Source organism: Nycticebus coucang, chromosome 7 (assembly GCF_027406575.1).
Source record: "Nycticebus coucang isolate mNycCou1 chromosome 7, mNycCou1.pri, whole genome shotgun sequence".
Lineage (NCBI taxonomy): Eukaryota > Metazoa > Chordata > Mammalia > Primates > Lorisidae > Nycticebus > Nycticebus coucang.
The window spans coordinates 99,118,784-99,143,745 of record NC_069786.1 but is presented as its reverse complement, the minus strand read 5'-3'; the positions used below and the strand labels follow the sequence as shown (position 1 = coordinate 99,143,745).

The following is a 24,962-nucleotide window of genomic DNA, read 5'->3' as shown; positions in this document are numbered from 1 at the left end:
GGAGTCCGAAGTGGGTGGATTGCCTGAGCTCACAGGTTCGAGACCAGTCTAAGCCAGAAAGAGAGTCTGTCTCTAAAAATAGCTGGGCATTGTGGTGGGCACCTGTAGTCCCAGCTACTCAGAAGGCTGAGGCAAGAGGATCACTTGAGCCCAAGAGTTTGAGGTTGCTGTGAGCTATGAAACCATGGCATTCTACCGAGGGTGATAATGTGAGACTTTCTCCCAAAAAAACTGTATTCATTCTGAAAACTTTGAGTAAAATGAACAAAAGCTATTTGCCATTAATATACAGTAAAATTTGAGTCTCCCTGCTTAGAACAAATTGTTCTAAAAGAAAATTTTTGTGTTTTATTCCTAGGGTAGCCTTCTGATTTTGCTTTTACCAAAACTCTAAGATAAGAAAACAAAATATAACAAAGACATCTAATCAGAAAAGAACTATCCTGTGATTTTCTTTTTTTCAGGTTTTGGGGATCATATAGGTTCTTTATTCCTTGTTATTTACTCTGTCAGAATGAGAACATGGAGGTATTTTTAGAAATAGTCTTTATTTCATAGTCTATTCACTGAACCTTGTGGATATCTGAAATTTTTTTTAAAAAAAGTAAGAATAAGCTGTTTGGAGAAAGGTATTACAAAATCTAAACAAGACAAAAGTAATAAAAATTTAACAAGAATGCATTTAGAAAATTCTTAAACTGTACATGCTTTTCAAAACTCATTCCTCTAACTTACTAAATTTGAAGTTAAAAGCTATTATGTGTAGTTCATTTGATTTTTAGATTACCATCATTTTGAAATTGAATTTCCTTTGGACTTACTCTGTTAAGCACTTGAAGTTTTTGTTCCTTATGCTAGCCTTGACACTGTGTATTCCTATTAAATTTAATTTATTTTGTGTAAATAATGTCTCAGTTCCTGAGGAATTTATGTGTTAAGGGCAAATTTTTCTTTCCTGGCCAGATATAAGTGAGTGTCTTACTTTTGGGAAGTAAGCCAAAACATTATTGGTTGATTGGGACTTCTCAAATTGCCTTATAACTAAATTACTGGTCATGTACTTTGTTTTTATTTGGGGGGAGGTTTATTTGTTAACTTACTTATATTTTTAAATACAGATAGGCAGAAGCAGCCAGTTAGAACAATAGTTTAAAAATATATAAGGTAGAGTTTTGTGACTTTGGGGTAAGAACTCTCCAAAATAGTCCCTCCTAAGCACTATCACGTGACGCTTCTGTTATGAGCCTTTGTAAACAAAGGATGGAAATACTGACTCTTGGTTCTTCTGAATAAGATATGACAACTGTATTGCCAAAGAAATAATAGGCTTTCTATTTATCTTTTGTTTTTACATGGTATGCTTGTTTATTTTGCCAACTGTTTTAATTACAGACTACTCATTTGTACAGAAATAACTCATAAATTTACTATTTAATTCAATAAAATATATTGAGTACCTACTACATGTCAACACTGTGCTATGCAGCAGGAATTATTTCCATTAAGAACATCTGAAGCCAATGTTAAATATATATATTGGTCTGGTTTTTAATTCAGGACAAATTAAGGAATGTATTTTATATATATACACCAATTGGGATCTTTGAGTAGAATAAGAAGCAAATTTGCCTGTGTAACCTATGCTGATAAGCCAGGAGCTTTTTTTGTGTGTTTGGTAGGTACATTTAATGATTTTCCTTTTTGGTAAACAGTGGTGTTTGACAGCTTAAGTTTCAACTGATTTGTCACTAAGATATTAGAAAACTTGAGTTTGACTTGCTAATGCACCTATGAATCACACTAAGTACATTGGTTCCAAATGTTTAATTATTAACCTGCCGCATTTACCCTCTGTGGTGGCAAGAGCAAAGGTAATTCTGCAGCTGGTCTGGCCCCTGGCTCATGGAAAATAACTCACCGATGAGACAGTAAAAGCATTTGAACTTAAGAACATAATTTGGAGAATGATAATGTCGAGGCATAACTTTTTCTGTGTATATGCTATCTCTAAATTTCCATTTATGAAAAATTTCAGGGAAAGTCTTTTTTTCATATAACATAATTTTTCCTGCTGTTTCTTAGTGGCAATGTATGTACATTTTTCTAAAGTGATCAAAAATAAAATTTGTATTTTTTTTCAATCTTCTATTTAGGACTGTCACAATGCACGTTGTATTAAAGGCAGTGTTTTTTATTCCTTTTCCTCCCCCTCCCCCCATACTATTCGTAATAATGTAAAAGCATCTGGGGCTTATTTTTAAATACCATGGAAAAAAATACAACACCCAGACAAAAGGAAGTGCTTTCAGTAAGGAACTATATTTTGAGTACGCATTTCCATTAACATGGTAACTTCATAATCAGGAGGGAACACCTTTAAGTTAAAGAGGGAGAGACCTTCTCCTGCTGTTTTAGATTCTTGCAGGCAGGTAGTGATGGGTGTTAAATTTTCTTGTTTTGATTACTAAAGGGGTTATATTCATGATATTCATGTGTGTATATTTTAGCCTCTTGTGGAAGAAGCAATTCCTCATCTTCACAGTCCATCAACCACCAGCACCTCAGCTCTGAACAGCCTAGTGGTCTCCTGTGCATCTGCTGTTGGTGTGAGAGTGGCAGCTACATATGAAGCTGGTGCCTTGTCACTGAAGAAGGTTATGAACTTTTATAGTACGCCCCCTTGTGAAACTGGAGCTCAGGCAGGCAGTAGTGCCATAGGCCCCGAAGGCTTGAAAGATAGCAGAGAAGAACAGGTTAAGCAGGAATCAATGCAAGGAAAGAAAAGTTCAAGTCTTGTGGATATCAGAGAAGAAGAATCAGAGGGAGGCAGCCGAAGACTCTCTCTCCCAGGATTGCTGTCTCAAGGTAAGGAAATAACCAGGTTTTGCCAGTTGATTGTTGATGAATCCAGGAGGCCTCTGACATCATGTGCTGTATTATAAACAATTAGCTTTCTTGATTACAAAACTGACATGTTCAAGTGTCAAAATTTATTTTAATGTTTGTTTACTGAAATGGTGGTTTTTGAAAAAAGGTTACCTATTTCTCTTGCTTTAGAAATAGCTATAGAACATAGCTTCTTATTGAGGTTTGTTTCTTTTTATGAGCTTTATTATGAATCTTACTTTATTGTTCTGTAATGCAGCAATACCCTTCTTATTTCCTAATTGGGACCTATACTCCAGATAAGTAAGGCTGCAGATATGATCATTGGATAAGCGAGGAGTTCCTGTACTTGACCTGAAAAGGAGATAGTCTTTAAGTTTCAGTAAGAGAAAACTTCATTTTTCAAAACTATTAGCAGTAAACTTTTTAAAGTATTAAAAATACCACAAGCAACCTTCTGCTATACTTCTCAATCAGTTGTTCAGCAGTCTCAACCATTTAGAATTGTTGCTTCTCTGAAGGGGGCTGCAGACAGAAGCATCAACATCATCTGGGAACTTGTTAGAAATGTAGAAAGTATCTCAAGCTCCACTCCAAACTTGCTAAATCAAAATATGCATCAAAATAAGACCCCCCCAGGTGATTTGTGTGCACCTTAAAGTTTGAGAAGCATTTCAATAGACCAGAAATTGGCAAACTTTTTCTGTCAAGAGCCAAAGAGAAATCTTTTATGATTTGTGGGTTATATATTCTCTGTGACAACTACTTACCTATACTGTTGTTCCATAAAAAGTGTAGTCCAGTGATTCTCAACCTTCCTAATGCCGTGAGCCTTTAATATAGTTCCTGTGGGTCTCGACCCATAGGTTGAGAACCGCTGATGTAGACAGTACATAAATGAATGAGTGAGGCTACATTCCAATAAAACTTTATTTACAAAAACAGGTGGGGAGACCTTATTTGACCCATGGGCTAATAAAACTTACCAACTCCTGCTTTATACCATTTTGTGCAAAGCTCAAAAGTTAGGAATCCTAGACTTGTGGGCCATAGAAAGTGATTTCATAAATAAATAATGAATTTATGAAATAAATAATAAATTTTTATGAAAGCATAAATATTTCTTAACTTTCTACTCTGTCCCTGTTCCTTACATTTTTTCTTTTACTGCACTTCTCTGAGCCTGCCTTCTAATTTTCATTGCCAATAGATTTTCATCTATACAAGTAAAACCCTTAGGCCTGGTTAATTTGAAAAAAAAAAAAAAATACATCCCCCCACCCCCCATGTGGATGTTCTGTAAAGTTCTGAAGGAGAATCTTGTGCCAAATTTTTCTTACTCTTAAATGTCCTTTAGCATTTTAAGTATATATTTGTATCTCTTTGAACTCTACAAATGTGGAATGATTTGGTTACATCATATGAAATATGCACTCCCACTAATGGACTTACATCCTAAATTTTACTTAGTAACCCAAAGTATCTTAAGAAAAATTTCACATGTGCTGATTCCCTCTCTCCTTTAAAAATTGTCTGCAGTACCTCCTTGAGGAAATTTCAAGTAGGTTTATTTGAGTCTCTGTATATATACATATGATATCAGTATCCCCAGAAAAGATACTGATCTTAGGCAGGGATGGTCACTTTCTGTGGCCCACAAGTTAATGACTGAATGACTAAGTCTATTCTTAGTGACATTTGATTACTTTCTTCAGAATTGATCCTGGCATCAAATAGTATTTATATAATGTTGTATGTATGTGTTATAATTTTGAACACTATAAAAAATGGCATTCTTTTAAAAGATTATGTACCTTCTCTATAAAATAATTTGAAATATGTAAGGAAAATACAAAAGCATTTTAGTATTTCCCTTTTACAATCCTTTTCCCATAATAGAAATGTTTAATTTTTATATCTAAAATGAATCCTTTATTACAAGTATTCATAATATATTTGAACTTACACCTAGGCTTAGAAAGACTTTTTTTTAAGGAGAGAGGGTCTTGGTGTGTTGCCCAGGCTAGAATGCAGTGGCTTTTCACAGGTGCACTGCAGCCTCTAACTCCTGAGTTCAAACAGTCCTCTTGGTTTAGCCCAGCGGTTCTCAACCTATGGGTCGCGACCCCTTTCTAACAATGAAAATACATCCTGCATATCAGATATTTACATTACGATCATAACAGTAGCAAAATTACAATTATGAAGTAGCAACGAAAATAATTTTATGGTTAGGGCTCACCACAACATGAGGAACTGTATTAAAGGTACCCTGCATTAGGAAGGTTGAGAACCACTGGTTTAGCCTCTTGAGTACCTGGGACCACAGGTGTATACCACCATACCTGGCTCTTAATTTTCAACTGTGCTCTGAAATGGGGAAAATATTTTCAGCCTTGGTGTCACTAGTTGTTATGTAAAAAAGGATCCTGTGACCAAATGTTGGAAGCAGGGCTTCCAAATATTAAATAAGTTAAACATATTTAAACAGGGCTCTTAGTTACAGGGCTTGTCAGCATCTTCTATATGCTGATGTGTTTATGAGTCTGCAGGAGAGTGGTGGGAGGATAGAAGGTACTAGGGAATATTTAACAGTCTCACTTGACTATTAAATCCCCTTTTCTGCAGAGAATGTACAAAATATGCTTCAAAAATACCATGAGTAGTGCATTTCTTTGAAAATCTTCCATTTGTCAAAATATCTTCTTTTCTTTTGGCCCTTCGTTCCTTACTCCATCTCTGGTTGGTTTTCAGTTTCCCCCAGGCTCTTAAGAAAGGCTGCACGGGTGAAAACGAGGACAGTGGTTCTAACCCCCACATATAGTGGAGAAGCAGATGCGCTCCTGCCTTCTCTGAGAACAGAGGTGTGGACCTGGGGGAAAGGGAAGGAAGGACAGCTGGGGCATGGCGATGTTCTGCCTAGGTGAGTGCTACCAGCATTTACTGATAGGCTTGAACAAATAACCCCTCTCCTGTCACTTTCCTCCTAGAGGAAATCTGGTCTTTTCTAGCTTCGGATTATCATGCACTATTAACTCTGATAAAAAGCTATACCTTGGTGTAGAATTTGTTCTTAACAACAAAGAACTTAAGTATCCATGTACACTGTTCCATGTCTTCTCTGATGTATGTTCATCTTGGAGTACAGGGACGGGTGTTGGGGATAAGATTGTATTTCACTGGAATACTGGAATGGTTCCAATTTTTAACTTATGAAAACAAGCAGACTGGGTTTTTTTTTTAACCCCCCAAAAATCTCTTTGTCACTGTCAAAATAACTAACTCAAACAATAAACTATGTCTTTTCATGTACGTCAGGGAAAAACTGGCATTTTTGTTTTATAGCAACTCTTATGATATTAACAAATTAGATATTTATGAAGTTTGTATAAATGGAATCAAAAGCAGCAAGTGAATATAAATGTTCCTATTCTTAGCAGTGTGAAGGTAACTATGGAATTAAAAAAAAATTACCTTACTTTCCTCTAGGGTTATATTTCTTTCTTTTTTTTTTTTTTGAGAGAGAGTGTCACTTCGTAGCTCTCAGTAGAGGTAGAGTGTCGTGGCGTCATAGCTCTCAGCAACCTCAAACTCTTGGGCTCAAGTGATTCTCTTGCCTCAGCCTCCCAAGTAGCTGGGACTACAGGTGCCCACCATAACGCCTGGCTATTTTTAGAGACAGGGTCTCCCTTATCCTCAGGCTAGTCTCGAACCTGTGTGCTCAGGCAATCCATCTGCCTCAGCCTCCCAGAGGGCTGGGTTTGCAGGTGTGAGCCACCATGCCCAGCCTAGGATTATATTCATATTTCACTATATTTTAAGTATACTCTCTGCTTATATAAAATCGTTTATAATTTTAAGATTATTAACAGAGTCTGTGTTATGGGGGTTAGTGATTAGTAGACATAGATTAAATTAAAACCTTTCTAAAATTACTTAATGATATTTAGCTTGAACATATATCCATTTCTATTTTAGTGTTTTCTTTTGAAATATTTATGTTTATATGAAATCACTTATTCTATAATTTGAGAAAGGCCATGATTTTTGCTGAAAATAGTTTGATTTATGTATGTGTATGTATGTGTTTTTCTTTAAGGCTTCAACCGTTGTGTGTAAAATGTCTGGATGGTAAAGAAGTAATCCATCTGGAGGCGGGTAGTTACCATTCTCTTGCACTTACTGCAAAATCCCAGGTAGGAGGCAAATATTCAGTGCTGATCTTGCTTTTTTTTTAGGATTTTCTGTGAGTGTTTATTTATTTATTTATTTTTTATTAAATCATAGCTGTGTACATTAATACAATCTGATCTTGCTTTCATGAAAGGCCAACATGGTAAGACTGAGTATCTGCTGTCTATCAGGCAACGATACCATATTTCATTTTAGCTTTTCAGTGTTTTACATGGTGTTATTTCCATTTCACAGGTGAGGAAAGTAGATTAAGAGAAATTGTGTCAGTTGTCTAGAGTCACACATTTGATAGTAGAGCTTGGATTTTAATACTGGACTTCTTTAAAAGCTTTTTATACTGTGTTCTCATTTAAAAATAAAACCCCCTCGGGAGGGGGTGGGAATTTAAATATAAATAAAACTCCCAAATTTCCAGGGTATTGGTGAATTTTTATTTGTTCTTTGAAGAAAATCCGTAATGCATTAAGAAAAGAAAACAAAAGACATTTTTCTTTAAAATTGTGGGACCTGAAAGTGACCTCTAGCCTTACAAAACACCATGCCCATATATACAAAAACCCTAAGTAAAGAAGTTGTTTTAAGTTATTCTTAAATATATTCAGGTAATTATCCTTCATCAATACTTGTAAGAAGCCAGTGAAGGATTCTAAACCGTTTTAATATTTGATTTTATTTTAAATTTCATAAACTAGGTAAGCCAAAAAACATAACCTATATAAATATTAACATTAGGAAAGAAAAGGAGAATGTATTAACATGATGTATCACTCAAATGACTTAAAAATGAGAGACTAGGAAGATGGTCAGTTACAAGATAAACAAAAATTACAGACTTTATTATATACATACAATAAAACAGAAAACATACATGGAGAAAAAAGCTGTTCACAATTATAGCAAAAATATTAAGGAAATAGGAAATGCACAGAGCCAATATGTTGTAGACTTTTAAAACTCTTCTAAAAGATCCTAAAAGAAAACAGGAGTAAAGGGAGAGATTTTATTTTGGGATGAGAAGTATCCATGTTGCAAAAATGTTATTTCTCTCTATATCATTAAATCAGCAGAGTGTAAATTTAGTATATTCAATATAATATTTATAATTTGATAAAATTATTCCCCGTTTCTTTTTTTTTTTTTTTTTTTGAGACAGAGTCTCATTTTGTTGCCCTAGAATTCCGTGGCATCATAGCTCACAGCAACCTCAAACTCTTGGGCTCAAGTGATCTTCCTGCCTGAGCCTTCCAAGTAGCTAGGACTACAGGCACCTGCTACAGTGCTGGGCTGTTGTTAGAGATGGGGTCTTGCTCTTGCTCAGACTGGTCTTGAACCCGTGAGCTCAGACAATCCACCCACCTTGGCCTCCCAGAATGCTAGGATTACAGTCATGAGCCACCATGCTTGGCAAAAGTAATATAGTTCTGTACTTACTGCTGAACAAAAATACCATTTTATAGCATTAAGTAAAAAAATCAGGTCACAAAACAGCATTTATAGTATGGTCCTATTTTGCATTTTATATATATATTTTTTCCTTTTTTTTTTATTGTTAAATCATAGCTGTGTACATTAGTGCAATCGCCTGTACCCATTCTAAGATGCACCATAGATGTGGCCCCACCCATTATCTTCCCTCCACCAAAACCTCCCCCCTCCCTTCCCCTTCCTTGGCCCTTTCCTCATAGTCTTATGCTATAGTTGGGTTATAGTCTTCATGTGAAAGCTATAATTTAGTTTCATAGTAGGGCTGAGTACATTGGATACTTTTTCTTCCATTCCTGAGATACTTTGCTAAGAAGAATGCATTTTATATTTTATATATACGTTATATCTAGTAGACATAATAGTAGTCATTGTTTGTTTTTTTTTTTTTTTTTTTTTGAGGCAGAGTTTTGTTTTATTCTCAGTAGAGTGCTATGGTGTCACAGCTTACAGCAACCTCGAACTCTTGGGCTCAAGCGATTCCCTTGCCTCAGCCTTCCAAGTACCTGGGACTACAGGCACCCACCACAGTGCCCGGCTATTTTTTGGTTGTAATTGTCATTATTATTTGTCAGGCCAGGGCTGGATTCGAACCTGCCAGCTCTGGTGTATGTGGCTGGTGTCCTAGCCGCTGAGCTACAAGTGCCAAGCCAAAATATTAGTCATTTCTAAGTGGTTGATTAAGTGTTTTTACTTAAAAAAATTTTTTTATACTGTCACAGTCTCATCCAATGGCCATGAATTATTTTTATAATCAGAATAAACATTTTCATTACATAGTCATTATAATAATCTGTAGTAGTTTTATCTGTAATCTAATTTTCCTTTGTCTATAGTAAAGGATAAATTTGTCCTACCGTGACATGTATGAAAGGCTTTCTAGTTATTCCATAGTACTCTTTTATATACAGAGTAAGAAATCACAATTACTGCCTCCTCGCCTTCCCCCCCCCCCGCCCTTTTGCCTTTATTTTTTTCATCACTTTCTTTGTAAGAGGCACTATAGGGTAATTCCTGGGATTAAATACTGGTTTTGGCACTTAAGACTTTGTGACCTGAGATAAACTAATTAACTTTTCTGGGCCAGTTTCCTTATCTGTTAAAAAGAAAAAGGGATTTTTGTGAGAATTAAACATTAATTAATACATGGAAAGTTTTAAGAAAAATGTCTGGCTGTTAGTAAGCACCTGAAAAATGTTAGTTATTATTAACCCTTGGGCTCTGCACCTTCTTAAATAAGGTTCTCTATTTGCTCATAATCTCTGATCTTGTTTAAAAATAAATTTTCTTTTCTCTTTTTTTTTTTTTTTTCTGGAGACAGGGTCTTGCTCTGTTGCCCAAGTTGGAGTGCAGTGGCATCATCATAGCTCACTGCAACCTCAGATTCCTGGGCTCAAATGATCCTCCTGCCTCAGTCTCCTGAGTAGCTGGGATGACAGGCAGGTGCCATCATGCCTGGCTAATTTTTCTAAATTTTTTTTTAATTTCAGAATATTACAAGGGTATATACATTTTAGTTACATAATTTGCTTTTGTATAGATTGAGTCAAAGATGTAAGTGTGCCCTTCATGCAGATAGTGTGCCTTGTACCCACGAGGTGTGAATATGTCTATCTCCCCATCACCCTACCTGCTTGATTGTCAATGAGTTTTATCTATTTTATTTTTTATAGACATGGGGTATTACTCCTTCTTGGCTCAGGCTGGTCTTAAACTCCTGACCTCAGGCATTCTTCCTATCTCAGCCTCCCAAAATGCTAGGATTACAGGCATAAGCCACCACACCTGACTCCCAAATGAATTTTCTTAATATCTGTTACTTTAAAGAGTGAAAGACTATTATAAGTAATTTATATATAATTATTGGTATTATGTATATTAATTATTATAAAGGTTCAGAATTGATGTGCAAGAACAGATTTACAACTCTTACCTACTTTGCCGTGTTTTTTTTTGATAGGTTTACTCATGGGGTAGCAATACGTTTGGTCAGCTGGGGCATTTTGATTTTCCAACAACGGTTCCTCGTCTTGCGAAGGTACTTTTGTGAACTTGGTAGCAACTTATTTCAGAATTCTAAGCTATAACACTTTATATATTTTTATTTTTTATTTTTAAAAACTAGGCAATTGTATGTTTATAACCTAAATTTGTTTTGATATTCTTAAAAACAATTCTTTTAAACATGAAGCTACTTTTTTTCAAGCTAAATGTCCTTTTTTATGTTTATGTTTATGTAATTTTAAGCATCTCCTGTTTATTGAATATTTTGTAGTTCTTTTGCTTTTTTTAAAGTGAAAAATGAAAAAGTACTTTTTTTTAGCGTGTTTCTATAAGTATGTTTTCTGAGCTTTACCAAATGTCTACTCTTTGATTTTTTAATTAAGTCTGACTTTTACATAACATTTGGTAGTGTAAATCTGACTTTTACGTAACATTTGTGTGTGTTTTAAAATGATATGCAAACCTTTTGGTAAATCTTTTTATTTTCTGTAATAAAGCTAAAATTATAGCTGACTTTTTCCCTGGTAGATGAATTGGTTTTAGTTATGCAATGCTATTGTGAAATCGGCAGATTTTAGTCCTTTTGACAAAATGACATTGGCTCCTTATACAAAGGTTCTGTGGTTTTTTTGGTGGAGGGGGAGTGTGCATGGTGAGCAAAACACAATGGAATACGGACCTTGTGTATGTGGAGTTTCATTCTGGTAATCCCTGCATTTCACAACGTGACACCTCTAGACTTAATGAAGACTTCAAAAACAAAGACTAGTTATCTTAATTTCAGGAACATCATTTCAACGTCATCTACAGTTAAAACAGTTCAATATTTCATATAAATAACATGCACTCTGTATCCATCCCTATCAGACTTTTACATGTTGCCTTTCTTTTCAGTGTTTTTAATTTTACTGGGAAGAAAAGACTTAAAACAGTTATTACTTCTAGTTCCGATCATAAATATTTTCAGTATAAAACATTTCAGTAGTAAGCTATTCAGTTTCTGATATTTCATCATGAACAAAGAGAGCAAATCATTGCTGTTTTTTGTTATTTATTTGACTGAATTAGAAAATGCACTTATTTATACTAAGCAAAGTTTTGTAATGTAGAGACGAGACCCTGGAGATCAAACTTCTTTTTAACATTTTAGAGTCAGTCAAGAGAGTTTGTTATAGGGTTTTAGTTTCATAATCTTTTAACTGTATATCTAAGAATTACAGCATTAAGATCTTGGTTTTTTATTTGGGGAAGGGTGAGAAAAACATCTGAAATCATTGTAATTAATGTGTGAGAATTAATTTAAAATCAAGACAGTGAGATTTTAATATTTTTTTATTTTTAATTTCAGCTTGCTTGTTCATCATTCTTCTTCATTTGAAGTACTCTTTTTTTTTTGTTGTTGTTGTTCATTTTCTTTCTTCCTTTTTTTTCAGTGCTTCCTCTGGCAAAGCTCTGTCCCATTGCCTCCCCAGTAGCGGGGATTACAGACGCCCACCACAACGTCTGGCTGTTTTTGATGTTAGTAGAGACGGGGTCTTACTCTGGCTCTCTGATGCTCATACTGGTTTCGAACCTCTGCGCTCAGGCAATCCATCTGCCTTGGTCTCCCATAGCGCTGGAACTACAGGCGTGAGCCACCATGCCCAGCTGAGATTTTAATTTTTATTAGAAGCTAGGAAGAAGACTTTTATTGGAAAAATTTTAATTTATCCTTTGCAAAGTGAACAGGAAGTCAGTTATTTGGGTAGCCTGAATTTGAATTGGAGTGTAGTTAGATACTGAGGATCTCATGGATTAGGGTTTTTTGATTAATACTTCTAGGAGTCAATGCTGAAACTGTCTAGATACAAAGGATCTAACAGATTAGATTGTGTGTGTTTGTATTTTCCTATTAGTTCACTAGTTAAGGCTGAATCTGGGAGCTGGGTTTAGAGGTTGGAGGTGGTAGTTTTTGAAGTAGTATACTTTCTTCAAATGTAATCTTATGAGGAATGTCATACATAAAACAGACAAATGAGTAACTACTTAGGTTGAAGGATGGAGGGGGGCTGCAGAGCCCTGACACCTGCCTTTCCATGGTGGCTACTTAATCTTCATGTAGAATCTTGAGATTTGAAAATACAACAAAACGTCCATAGTTGACCTAATTTTCATAGACCAGATATATACCGCATGTACTCAATAGAAGATTGACTTCTATATACTGACCACCTCTGTATGTTGACCAGTTCACTAGAGTCTCTGGGGTGGTCGACTGTTCTATAGTAATTGACTTAAGACATTGGTTCTCAAACTTTTACATATATCAGAATCACTTGGAGAGCTTGTTAAAACAGTGCTGGATCCCACCTCCAGTAGCTCTGGGGCCTGATAGTTTGCATTTCTAATTTCTAACTTGTTCCCAGGTGATTGCTACCGCCACACCAGAGCCACGGTTCTAGGGGATTCTTCTAGATGGGCTTCTGAGTTCTGCCTAGTTCAACATTCTGGAAATAGGCAGAGTGAAGTTCCATCAGAGAGGTAGAGAGTTCCAAACAGGAAAACTGAATTTTGGCACCCAAGGATTTAGTTAGCCCTAATGGAATTCAGTCTTATTAGATTGTTTTCTTTTTACCTTGATTTTTGTGCACATAACCAAATACTATGGACAAAGGTTATGTCCTAGTTGTCGCTTCTGGAGTAGGGCTCTAGAATTTTCCAGGTCTCTCCATCGTAACACAGTCTAAGTTTTGTGCAGACTTCCAAAAATAACTAAAAACCTAGATTTGTGGTTTTTTTTCGTTTTTGAATTCTAATTTTTCAGATTTTTATAAAAACCAGTTCTTGGCTCAGTGCCTGTAGATAAGTGGTTAGAGTGCTGGCCACATGCACTGGGGCTGGTGGGTTTAAACTTGGCCTGGGCCTGCTAAACGAAAAATAGCTGGGCATTCGGGTGGATGCCTGTAGTCCCAGCTACTCTGGAGGCTGTGGCAAGAGAATCACTTGAACCCAAGAGTTTGAGGTTGCTGTGAGTTTTGACACCATGGCACTCTACTGCTGGTGACATAATGAGATTGAAAAAACAACAACAGCAATCTAGTTCTAAGTTTAAAAGCTGAACAAGGAATTCCTTCTTAATCTTGTACCTGTTCTGCATTTGATTAGACATATTGCTGGGTGAATTTTGTCATCTTGACACGACCCTTACTTTGTACCATGTCTGTTTAAATAACCTAACATTCAGTTTCTATGGACCTGAAGTTCTTTCTGATTGCCTTCATGTTGGACCAGCAATATCTTTCTGTTGTTATAGATAAGCAGTGAAAATGGAGTTTGGAGTATAGCTGCGGGCCAGGATTATTCCCTGTTTTTAGTGGATACAGAAGACTTCCAGCCGGGGTTATATTACAGTGGTCGACAGGAGCCTACAGAAGATGACAGCCTTCAAGAGAATCACAGTGGTACTAAGACTCCAGTACTTCTCTCCTGTAGTAAGGTGAACAGGAATTGGATCCTAAGGCCCACAGTCTATATAACACATGAGAAGTCTTTTACTTTTGTTTTTATCTGTATGTTTACCTATTTTAAGTATTTCTGACTACCTCATTTAAAATCGCAAATGCCTTCCAATCCCCCTTCCCTCCTTATCCCCCTTTCCTTCCTTATTCTCCTCATAGTACCTATCATCCTCTAACATCCTATATCATTTACTTAATTCATCTGTCATTTGTCCTCTTTATCTGTCATGAGGGGATAGGGATTTTAGTTTCTCTCATTCACTGCTGTAGCTTCATGCTTTATAAATGATTTTGGGCGGGCATGGGGCTCACACTGTAATCCCAGCACTTGGGGAGGCCAAGGTGGGAGGATTACTTGAGCCCAGGAGTTTAAGAGCAGCCTAGGCAACATAGTGAGACCCTGTCTCTATAAAAAAAAATTAAAAAATTAGCTGGGCATAGCAGTCTGTGCCTGTAGTCCTATCTACTTAGGAGCTGAGAGAGGAGGATCTCTTGAGCCCAGGAATTCAGAGTGCTGCACTTCCGCCTAGGCAACAGAGCAAGACTCTGTCTTTTTAAAAAATAATAATAGTAATTGTTGAATTAACACCCTCATGTAGGAGGGGAAGGTATAGTTCACAGGGAAGTTTCCTGACTGCAGTCATGGAGCCCTCATAGGTGAATAGAATAGAAATAGAGTAGATGAATTTGTGAATGTAGGTGGGAAGTAAAAACTTCAGGGGCCCGAGATGGGTCATGGCAGATCATGAAAGACCTGACAGACCACAGGTGGTTTCCTAACCCTTTTCCTCTTCCTTAGCTTTCCATTATATCCCCTTCTTTTTCATTTGATCTGCTTTCTTCCTATCTCTTTTTCATAAGCTTAAGCCATTGCCCTGTGTCTGCTTTTCTTTTTTCCAGTAAAATAACTCAAATCCTCAAAGTAACATGCTGTAGGGAAACAGAACCCTCAAAGCTAGTATGTTTCTGGATTTCTTATTTTTATTGAGTAATGTATCATATGTACTGTTTTTTAAATTTGTGTTTATATTTCTGGCTACTAAGTTATGAATGTGTGGGGACAAGATTTTTCTTGCTAAAGGCAACATTGGCCAAGATTTGGCTGTTTATTATAGTATGGCCTGTTATGTTGAGCATGCTAATTGATTCCTTGTCGTCATTGGCTCTGGATCCACATTCCCCATGAAAGATTTCACAGTCTAGGTAAAGGATGAAATAGGCTGATGAAAAGGATGAAACTCTAGTGTGTGTCTGGTTACCATGGGATGTTAATAGCCCATTGGGTCTGCAGCTTGCCTGCTTAGTTTAGAAAGATATTGTAAAGAAAGATATTGAACATATTTTGTTCAGTGGTATTAAGGGTCAATGACAAAAAGACCCTTTTAAAGAAAGTCCCTTTAAGGTTGGGTGCTGTGGCTCACGCCTATAATCCTCAGGGAAGTCAAGGTGCATAAATTGCCTAAGCTCAGGAGTCTGAGACCAGCCTGAGCCAGAGTGAGACCTTGTCTCTAAAAATATCTAGGCATGTGGCGGGCACCTGTAGTCCCAGCTACTTGGGAGACTGAGGCAAGAGAAATGCATAAGATTCTCTTGTCAGTTTCAAAAGTTTGAGGATGCTGTGAGCTGTGACGCCATGGCATTCTACTGAGGGCAACTCTGTCTCAAAAAAGAAAGTCTCTTTACGTTGTATTTTTAAGAGGCAAGTTAACTTTAGACCCTTGTTATTTGATACACAGCACAGAGATCCTCTCTGCTCTCATTAATTGTATTTTGTGCAGAAGAGAATCCTGAGAAATTTATCCCTATCATTTGGATCTTTATATATCTGGGGTGTTTGTGTTTCCAAAACACTTCTAAGGTGAAATAAAACGTACCTTGGAGATAAATGAAAGTGTATATATATATATATATATATATATATATATATACATACAGGTATGTATAGATTCAAATGTACATATGTACCAATGGTGTATGGTAAGCCAATTCTTAACAAAAAACCCTGGTCTGTAGTGTTTGCAAATTTTCACTATGGCCAGTTTTAAGCTACCTATGGTTTAATTACCTGCTTGCAAACTTTCTGAATATTTAATAGTTGGTTTTTGTCAGCTGACATGAGCCAGCTTCAGCACACCAAATTACTACTAGTAAATATATAAAATAAAATAAATATAATCTTTAATCTTTTTATTTTCTTCTGTTTCAGCTGGGCTACATAAGCAGAGTGACAGCAGGGAAAGATAGCTATCTCACCTTGGTGGATAAAAACATTATGGGTTATATTGCCAGTCTACATGAGTTGGCTACAACGGAAAGACGGTTCTATTCAAAATTAAGTGATATCAAATCTCAGATTCTTAGGCCTCTTCTCAGTTTAGGTAAGTTGAACCCTCTCTGTGCTTCCCATCACCAAATCATTAGTGTTTTGTTTTCTCTCTTCTTCCCGTATCACAAAGAAGAACTTTTAGTTTGTGGTGTATTCTTTTCTTTCCATTCTCTCTCTCCTTTTTTGTACATAAGGCAGTCAACAACTTACAACAAGCTATTTTCAGTTTTTCAATAGTCCAGCTGCCCCTGCCCTATCCTCCCACTCCCAGAGCTCCTTCTATTTACAGAAAATGGAACTTTGAGAATATTCGTGGCAGTGAAGCAGAAACAACTTCAAGAAAGTTCACCCTAGAAGCTAGACTTCCAGACAACACTTCTAGTGCCTCTAGTCCTAAGACATCTTCCATTGCCCTGTCTGAATTGTCTGTTTTCTTGTTATGATTCTTAGAATTATATCAAGTAGAGATTTATTTGGATGTACAAGTAGTTTCTTAAATTGTGGATAACCATTAGAGTGTTACATTTCTTACCCCATGGCATGAATTGATTACATCTGCTTCTTAGGTTTACTCAGCTCCGAAGAGGAATTAGAAATGAAGAGCTAATACAGAGGAAATAGGTTATGATAATACTAGATGGGATGCCACCGTCCATGTGTGTTAGGTACCTGCGACCTCTGGGAAGTTAGGAAGGCAGGCAGAATACAGATTGGAGGGCTGTTGAAGATAAACTACCCCTATTCAAAATTTTTCCTAGGTTTGGCTCTCCACTTAGTAAATGGAGAGGAAGTTTTTGTGTTCTTTCTCTTTACTGCATTCCTTGGCCCCCTGTGAGGACCCAGAGTTCAGGCCAATACTCTTTAAGGTAACATTGGCTTGTGTGGGTCAGCCTAATATTTCTTTTTTTTGAGACACAGTCTCAAGCTGTCGCCCTGGGTAGAGTGCTGTCACAGCTCACAGCAACCTCAAACTCTTGGGCTTAAATGATTCTCTTGCTTCACCCTCCCAAGTAGCTGGAACTGCAGGCGCCCGCCACAACGCTCGGCTATTTTTGGTTGTAGTTGTCATTTTTGTTTGGCAGGCCTGGGCTGGATTCGAACCCACCAGCTCCAGTGTATGTGGCTTGCGCCCTAGCCACTGAGCTACAGGCGCCGAGCCAAGCCCAGTGTTTCTTATGGAAAAAATATACTTTTCAAGCAATTAATTTATAGTCTTTGTGAATAAAACCCCTTTGTAAGTTGGGGACTGTTTACATTTGTTTTTGCTTTTAATATGTTCTACTTCTTTAAGTGTTGTAGAGTCCCATTTCTATAAATTCCCTCTTCTTGGTGGACCTAACACTCCAGGACTTTGACAAGGGAAAGAAAGCAATCTTAGCTAGAAGCTTCCTGGATTGCTCTGCCATTTTCCAATCCTGGTTCCTGTTTCTGTATTGTTTTTCCTTGTGTATTTATTACTCTACTTGCTTGGAGGGAAGTCCTAAAAATGAGAAACTTTAGACTGGCAAAAAGCAAATAATTTCCTGATACACCCTCTATAAAGTTCAGAGCATCCTAGGCAATCAGATTTTTGGATTGCCTCCTCTGTGTTTGTCTAAGAGTCAAGCAGAATGCGGGAGTCAGTACAAAAAGTTGAAAAAGTTAAAGATATAACCACAGAAATGAGTTTAAATCCTAGCTGTCTCTAATCAATTGTATGAAATTAGATAGTTAACTTCCCTTATCTTCAGATTACTTAGCTGAAAATGACAGGAGAATTTGATTAGCTTAGTGGTTCTCAAATTTGGCTGATCTTCCAAATCACCTGGAAAGCTTTTAAAAAAACAAAACACTAAACCATCCTTGGATCTTACCTAGCAGACAGTCCTGAGTCAGAATCTCTAAGGCATCTATGAATTTGGTTTTTTGTTTTGTTTTTGTTTTTCTGAGACAGAGTCTCACTCTGTTGCTCCAGGCTAGAGTGCCGTGGCAGCAGCTTAGCTCACAGCAACCTCAAACTCCTGAGACTAAGTGATCCTCTTGCCTCAGCCTCCCCAGTAGCTGGAACTATAGGCGCCCACTGCAATGGCCAGGTAATTTTTTTTCTGTTTTTAGGAGAGACCGGGTCTCAGTCTTACTCAGGCTGGTCTCAAACTCCTAAGCTCAAGTAGTCCTCCCATCTTGGCCTCACAGAATGCTAGGGTTACAGGTGTGAGCCACTATACCTAGCCTATCAATTTATTTTAACAAGCTACTCAACTGACTGGACTCTGTGATCTATGATGTTGTTTCAACACTAATTTTTAGGTTCCTTGATTGAGAATATATGTCAACATGTTAAATAGTCTTAGAAAAAAGAATTTATAATTGTGATCATGTGATCATAGTAAAGAATATTGTCTTCAGGTTATGTTGTTGTTACTATTTTGTTATAGAAAATTTGGGCACTGCGACTACAGTTCAGCTGTTGCAGGAGGTGGCAAGCCGATTCAGCAAGCTGTGTTACCTAATTGGTCAGCATGGAGCCTCACTGAGCAGCTTCCTTCACGGGATAAAGGAAGCCAGGAGCTTGGTCATTCTGAAGCATGCGAGTCTCTTCTTGGATAGTTATACAGAGCAAGTATCCAGTCCCCTGTCATGTTCAGTCTCTGCAGGGTTTTTCTGCCAAGGAGAACAGCTCCTTACTCAGAAGAGCCTAGATTAGGGAGAGTGATATAAGGAAATAGAAATTGCAAAGCAACATTTTAATCTTAAGACAACTATAGTTCTGCCTTGCTAAAATATGGTTTTCTCTAAGGGCAAAAAAAGGTTTAAAAATAATCATTCATATGTTTCCTTCGATATTCTAGCAGAGTGATTGATCCTCTACTTACATAAAATATACCATAATACATCTGATTCTTTGGAAAGCAATTTTGTTCACTTAAGTAAATTGTATTACAATTTGAAGAAATAAGTAACTAAAGAAATTATTTTAAGACCAACTGCTATTGTAAATATGGAACTATTTCTGAGGCCTGCTTTTTTATTGTGTAAATGGAAGTTTTAAAAGACCTGACTCTTTTAATGAAAAGATATTTTCTTAATGAAATCTAGAATAGTTATTTAAGCTTCTTTTTGTGTTTTTCAAGTAAAATATCCTAAGTATACTTGAAAATATAACTTAAAATATTTCTCACTTTTTCCTAAATTTGTATTTTTGTATCATAATGCAAGGTACAATTTGTGTTATGGTACTGTATATCAGGTTATGATATTGATGTGAAGTATGTGTAGATTTTGTTCTATATTCATTCATACTTCATCCATCCAACAAACACTGACTTGACTGCGTGTCCTGTAAGTGCCAGGTGTTGTGTGGAGCTCAAGTCCACAGTAGCCACAGCATGGAGCCAGTGAAGAGCACCTACCCTCAGGGAGTTCGTGTTCTGTTGGTGTTTTGTTTTGATTGTTTATAATATAAATAATGTATGGTGGTTACTGAAAACTCTACAAATAGAGATAATCAAAACTCACCCATAATCCTACCCCCAGAAATAACCACCATTTATCATTTTGTTGTATTTCCTTTCAGATTTATGCATACACTAGGGGTGCCAAAAAATGTGTACACATTTTAAGTGATCTTGTTGGAAGTAAAATCAATCCTTCCCCTGAAGTATATGAATTACAATAAAATGGATGGGTATGCCATGGCCACATAGAAGGTACTTTGGTACTTTGGTACTGGACTAGTGATGGTACTTTCAATTCAACTTGGAAAAATAATACATAAATAACATCTTTTAAAATGTGCACACATTGTTTTGGTACCCTCTGCGTGTGCAGATAAATATATGCTATTTTAATTCTAAGCAAAATTAAATATATTTGAAGTTATTGTCTGAATGGAGATACCCTGGTTTGAGTTTTTTAACTCATCATCTTTCAGACATGAAAAATAAAAATAATAGAACTTTTTTTTTTTTTTGAGACAGAGCCTCAAGCTGTTGCCCTGGGTAAAGTGCTGTGGTATCACAGCTCACAGCAACCTCCAACTCCTGGGCTTAAGTGATTCTCCTGCCTCAGCCTCCCGAGTAGCTGGGACTACAGGCACCTGCCACAACGCCTGGCTTTTTTTTGGTTGCAGCTGTCTTTGTTGTTTGGTAGGCCCAGGCTGGATTCGAACCCACCAGCTCAGGTGTATGTGGCTGGCACCTTAGCTGCTTGAGCCACAGGTGCCAGGCCAAAATAATAGAACTTGATATTTTATTCTTACAGATGGAACAAATAGAATATCTAGGTTTATATGTAAATTTTAAAAATTATTTTAAATTATGGTAAAATACACATCACAAAAAATTTACCATTATAACCATTTTTAAGAACCTAATATCTTCAGCTATTGTTAATAGGAATTTCCCTTCTCTCAAAGTCAGGTGATTACATTTGCCAGCCCAGAAGTACGGAGGAAATGCATATAGCTCAAGGCAGTGTATCTATTTAGACTTGTCCTCTAGCGTATGTTGGTATTTAATCACCATTTTCTAACACTGCCTCACTCAAGCACTTTTAACATGTTTTCTCACCTTCACTATTGTTTGTTCCTGAAGCCTTAATTGGAAAACCTATAGTGAAGATGAGAAAAAGTTTTCCTTAAAAATTCAACCGTTTTAATGATTTACATGTATTTTCTCAAGTTTGTTAAGTTGCCACATAATATCTACTAAGTAAATTGTAGCATCTTCTGCATAGCTTTAGGTATTTTAAAGTTTCCTTTCCTATTACCATCTTTACTAAAGTGGCGTCTCTCCTCCCTGCTCCCCCACTTGATTATGGTGGTTATTACACAACCTTCCTTCTCTTCAGTCCTTTACAGTTCACAAATGTTATCCTGAAATTTCTGAAGCTCATTGGTGAGAAAAACTCTGAAGAACTAATTTCCATTTTAACACTAATGTGGATGTTTTCTTTTCTACTCAAGGTACTGTACATCTACTACAAATTTCCTGGTTATGGGAGGATTCCAGCTTCTTGCTAAGCCTGCCGTGTAAGCAAATACAAATCTTCCAGTTGTCATTGTAACAGCCAAAGATCATGTTTTATAGTGGTCTGTGCTTTTTAGTGTCCAGGGAAAGCTTTGACGTGGTCATTTTACCAAATGAATCAAAATGCAGACTTTCCCTAACTCTTGTAAAGGACAAGTATAGCATTCTTAGCCTGATTATCATTAGAAGTACTATAGTATTGAAAGTATAGCATTCTTAGCCCGATTATCATTAGACGTACTATGGTATTGAAAAAGCAATGAACGAAAAGGCACAGGATCTGGGTCCTTCGTCCCTGACATTTTGGACAGCTCTGTTTACCTCAGCAAGCCTAATTTTTTTCATGTGAAAATGAGAATATTCTCTTCCTTGTAAGAAACAGATAATGTATGTTACGGTACCCAGAGAAGTACAAATTATTCGTACAAATATAAAGAATTTGCATTTAGCTTCTGGGTAAATAATATAAAAGCCCCTTACATGAGATAAAATTCCAATGTATAGTTTCTCAATAAGTGCTAATAAAGGAAGATGTTTAAAAATTCTTTAATAGGAAATAGGCCAAGTATGTACTCACCACCCAGATTTAACAGAGGTTAATGTTTTGCCATGGTTGCTTTTGATCTTTTATCCCGAAGAATCAGTACTAACATCTTTATCTCATTTCTGGTTTTAAAAGGAATATTTTTAGTATTTCACCATTAAAGGTAACATCTAGATTTTTGATTTACAGGGTTAAAAAGCGCCCTTATTCCTAAAAGTTAGAAAGGAATTGATTTTTGATAAAGTTAAATATCCTTGCATTTCCAAGGTAAATTCAGTAGTTTTTATATGTAGTTTTTCAATACAATTGTGGATTCAATTTGCTGAGACAGTCATTCCCTGCTACCTGTAGGGGATAGGTTCCAGGACTTCCCAGGACACCAACATATGCAGATACTCAAGTCCTTGGTAAAAAAACGGCGTGATATTTGCGTGGAACCTATGCACCTCTTCCCATATACTTTAAAGCCTCTGTAGATTACTTACAATACTTAATGCAATGTAAGTAGTTGTCATACTGTATTGTTTAGGAAATAATGACAAGAAAAAATGTCTGTACATATTTAATACAGATATACCATTTTTTTCTTGAATATTTTTGATCTAAGGTTGATTGAATCTGCACGCAGGTTTGGAACCCCAGGTATGGAGGGCTAATTGTATTTAAGAAATTTGTATCTATGTGAAGATGAGATTCCCTTCTCTTCTGAACTTGCCCAGTTTTGATAAAAAGATTACATGAGCAATTATAAAAAGAGTTAGAGAGCTGTCTCTCCTTTTCTATTTTCTATAATAGTTTGTATGAAATAGGGATTCTTTGTACTTTGATGGTTTGGTAGAATTCATCTGTAAAAATGTATGGCCTTCATGGGAATTCGCTGTAGGGAGTTTTTAAACTACCAATCTAGTTTCTTTAATGAATAGATGTCTGTTTTTCTATATTTCTTCTTTATTTCTACCTATGGCTTTAGTTATTTATATTTCTCTGGAAAATTGTTCATTGTATCCTTGTTTTAAATTTATTGATGTGATGTTCTGAGCATTGTTAAGATGTTTTCACCTCTGTAGTAACTGTAGTTGTGTTCCTTATTTTTCATTCCTATTATTTATTTGGATCTTTTATCTTTTTTATCTTCACCAGTCTTGTCAGTAGTTTACCCCTTTTTATTAATCTATCCAAAAATTAGTTGATTTATTATTATTTTTTTTTTTTTGAGAAAGATCTTGCTCTGTCATCTGGGCTAGAGTGCAGTGGCATCATCATAGCTCACTGCAACTTCAAACTTCTGGGCTTAAGCCATCTGTCTGCCACAATAGCTGGCTATTTTTTCTATTTTTAGTAGAGATGGAGTCTAACTCTTGCTCAGGCTGGTCTTGAACTCCTGATCTCAAATGATTCTCCTGCCTCAGCCTCCCAGAGTGTTAGGATTACAGGCATGAACCACTGCTCCTGGCCTTTTTCAAAATTTCATTAATTTTTGCTCTTTATATATATGTTTTGTTCGCCTTTTAATTTCTTACAATTTCATGAACTTTGCACTTAATTCAATAACTTTCCAATCTTTTAATTTTTCTAATATAGTCATTTTAAGGCTATAAATTTCCCTCTAATTATTGCTTTAGCTGCATCTTACAGTTTTGATACATTTTATTTTTATAGTCAATTAGTTCTAAATATTTTTCTAACTTTTATTTTGAATTCTTTGACTCTTGTCATGTGTTTGTTCATTTCCAAAAATAGAAGGGTTTGACCTTTATTTATTTATTTATTTATTTTGGCTTTTGGCAGGGGCTAGGTTTGAACCCGCCACCTCCAGCATATGGGACCAGTGCCCTACTCCTTGAGCCACAGGTGCCGCCCTGACCTTTATTTTTTTAAATAACAAGTTCAAGTATGTTAAGTCTCTAACCTAATATACTTTTTCTTTTACTATTTTTTTGCTTTTAACCTTTCTGCATTATAATATTTTCCTGTATTTTTTATAAGCAGCAAATGGACGGACTTACTGCTTTGTTGTTTTTCAATCTGAGAACTTCTGACTTTGACAAATTTACATTTATAATTATTGATTCTACATTTATTATATATAGTCTGTTTATTGTAATGGCTAAAATAGCTCATTTAACCTTTAGTGTTGGTACAGTGCTGCATCATGGCAAAAGAAAATAGGAAAAAGTGGTTGTAGCCAAATCAACAATTACACAGAGCACAAAAATAAATGAATACTCACTTTTGCTTGAAGAAAAGCAAGTTAATTACAGGAGTATGCAAAAATAGATGGAGAATTACTGCAATTTAAATGGAAGGCTTCTAGGGTTCTCAAGGCTTTCAGCTTGATCCTGGCTTCTTCTTGCTTTATTGTTGATCTTCCTCTCATAATTCAGAGTAGAGTCATAGTCATAGTACTTAAAGATTCACCTGACTCCTTGTCATAGCAGCTGAATAAGATGACGTATATTGAAAGCCTCTCACATGGCACCAAGCCCAGAGCCTGGGCACATGAATGTACACTGGGGGACTCTGAGCAGTGGCTGCAGATATCAAGTCTGGATTTGGGCAGCATTTCCCCAAATGGTGGTTTACAAAACACCTGGGTTTTACATAGTTAAAGGGAGTAATGACATCTTTTATAAAGATGTCAATAAATATTTAAAAAGTCAATATTTAAAATTTTAAAGATTTCATTCTAAAGAGAAGCATTTAAGACCCTCGACTTAAGAGCAGATAGTGATCCCACAGGCTGCTACTGAAGTGCTCACCCTCAGCTGAATTATGGTTTAGCTGCTTCTATCAGGCTTGCTTGGTGTTTGATACAGGGCTTTCCCCCCTTAACTGTGGTAAAATATATGTCATATAATGTTTATCGTTTTAACCATTCATAAGTGTACAATTTATGGGCATCATGCATATTCACAATGTTGTGTAATTATCGCCACTGTCCACACTCAAAACTTTTTCATAATTCCCAGTAAAAACTCAGTGCCCATTGTATAAGGACTTGCCCATCTTGTCTCCCCTTAGGC

The 24,962-nt window shown here is 36.3% G+C and overlaps 1 protein-coding gene across 7 annotated transcripts in view; it reads left to right on the top strand.

Moving 5' to 3' along the window:
- ALS2 (alsin Rho guanine nucleotide exchange factor ALS2) overlaps window positions 1-24,962 on the top strand; it is an 86,187-nt gene that overhangs the window by 19,305 nt on the left and 41,920 nt on the right. For all 7 annotated transcript variants that reach the window (XM_053597517.1, XM_053597523.1, XM_053597521.1 and 4 more), the window contains 8 exons: window positions 2,508-2,865; window positions 5,641-5,809; window positions 6,986-7,082; window positions 10,523-10,600; window positions 13,859-14,041; window positions 16,270-16,441; window positions 18,804-18,984; window positions 21,332-21,397. In XM_053597517.1, the coding sequence (XP_053453492.1) occupies window positions 2,508-2,865; window positions 5,641-5,809; window positions 6,986-7,082; window positions 10,523-10,600; window positions 13,859-14,041; window positions 16,270-16,441; window positions 18,804-18,984; window positions 21,332-21,397 (1,304 nt within the window). The remainder of the gene's footprint in view (window positions 1-2,507; window positions 2,866-5,640; window positions 5,810-6,985; window positions 7,083-10,522; window positions 10,601-13,858; window positions 14,042-16,269; window positions 16,442-18,803; window positions 18,985-21,331; window positions 21,398-24,962) is intronic.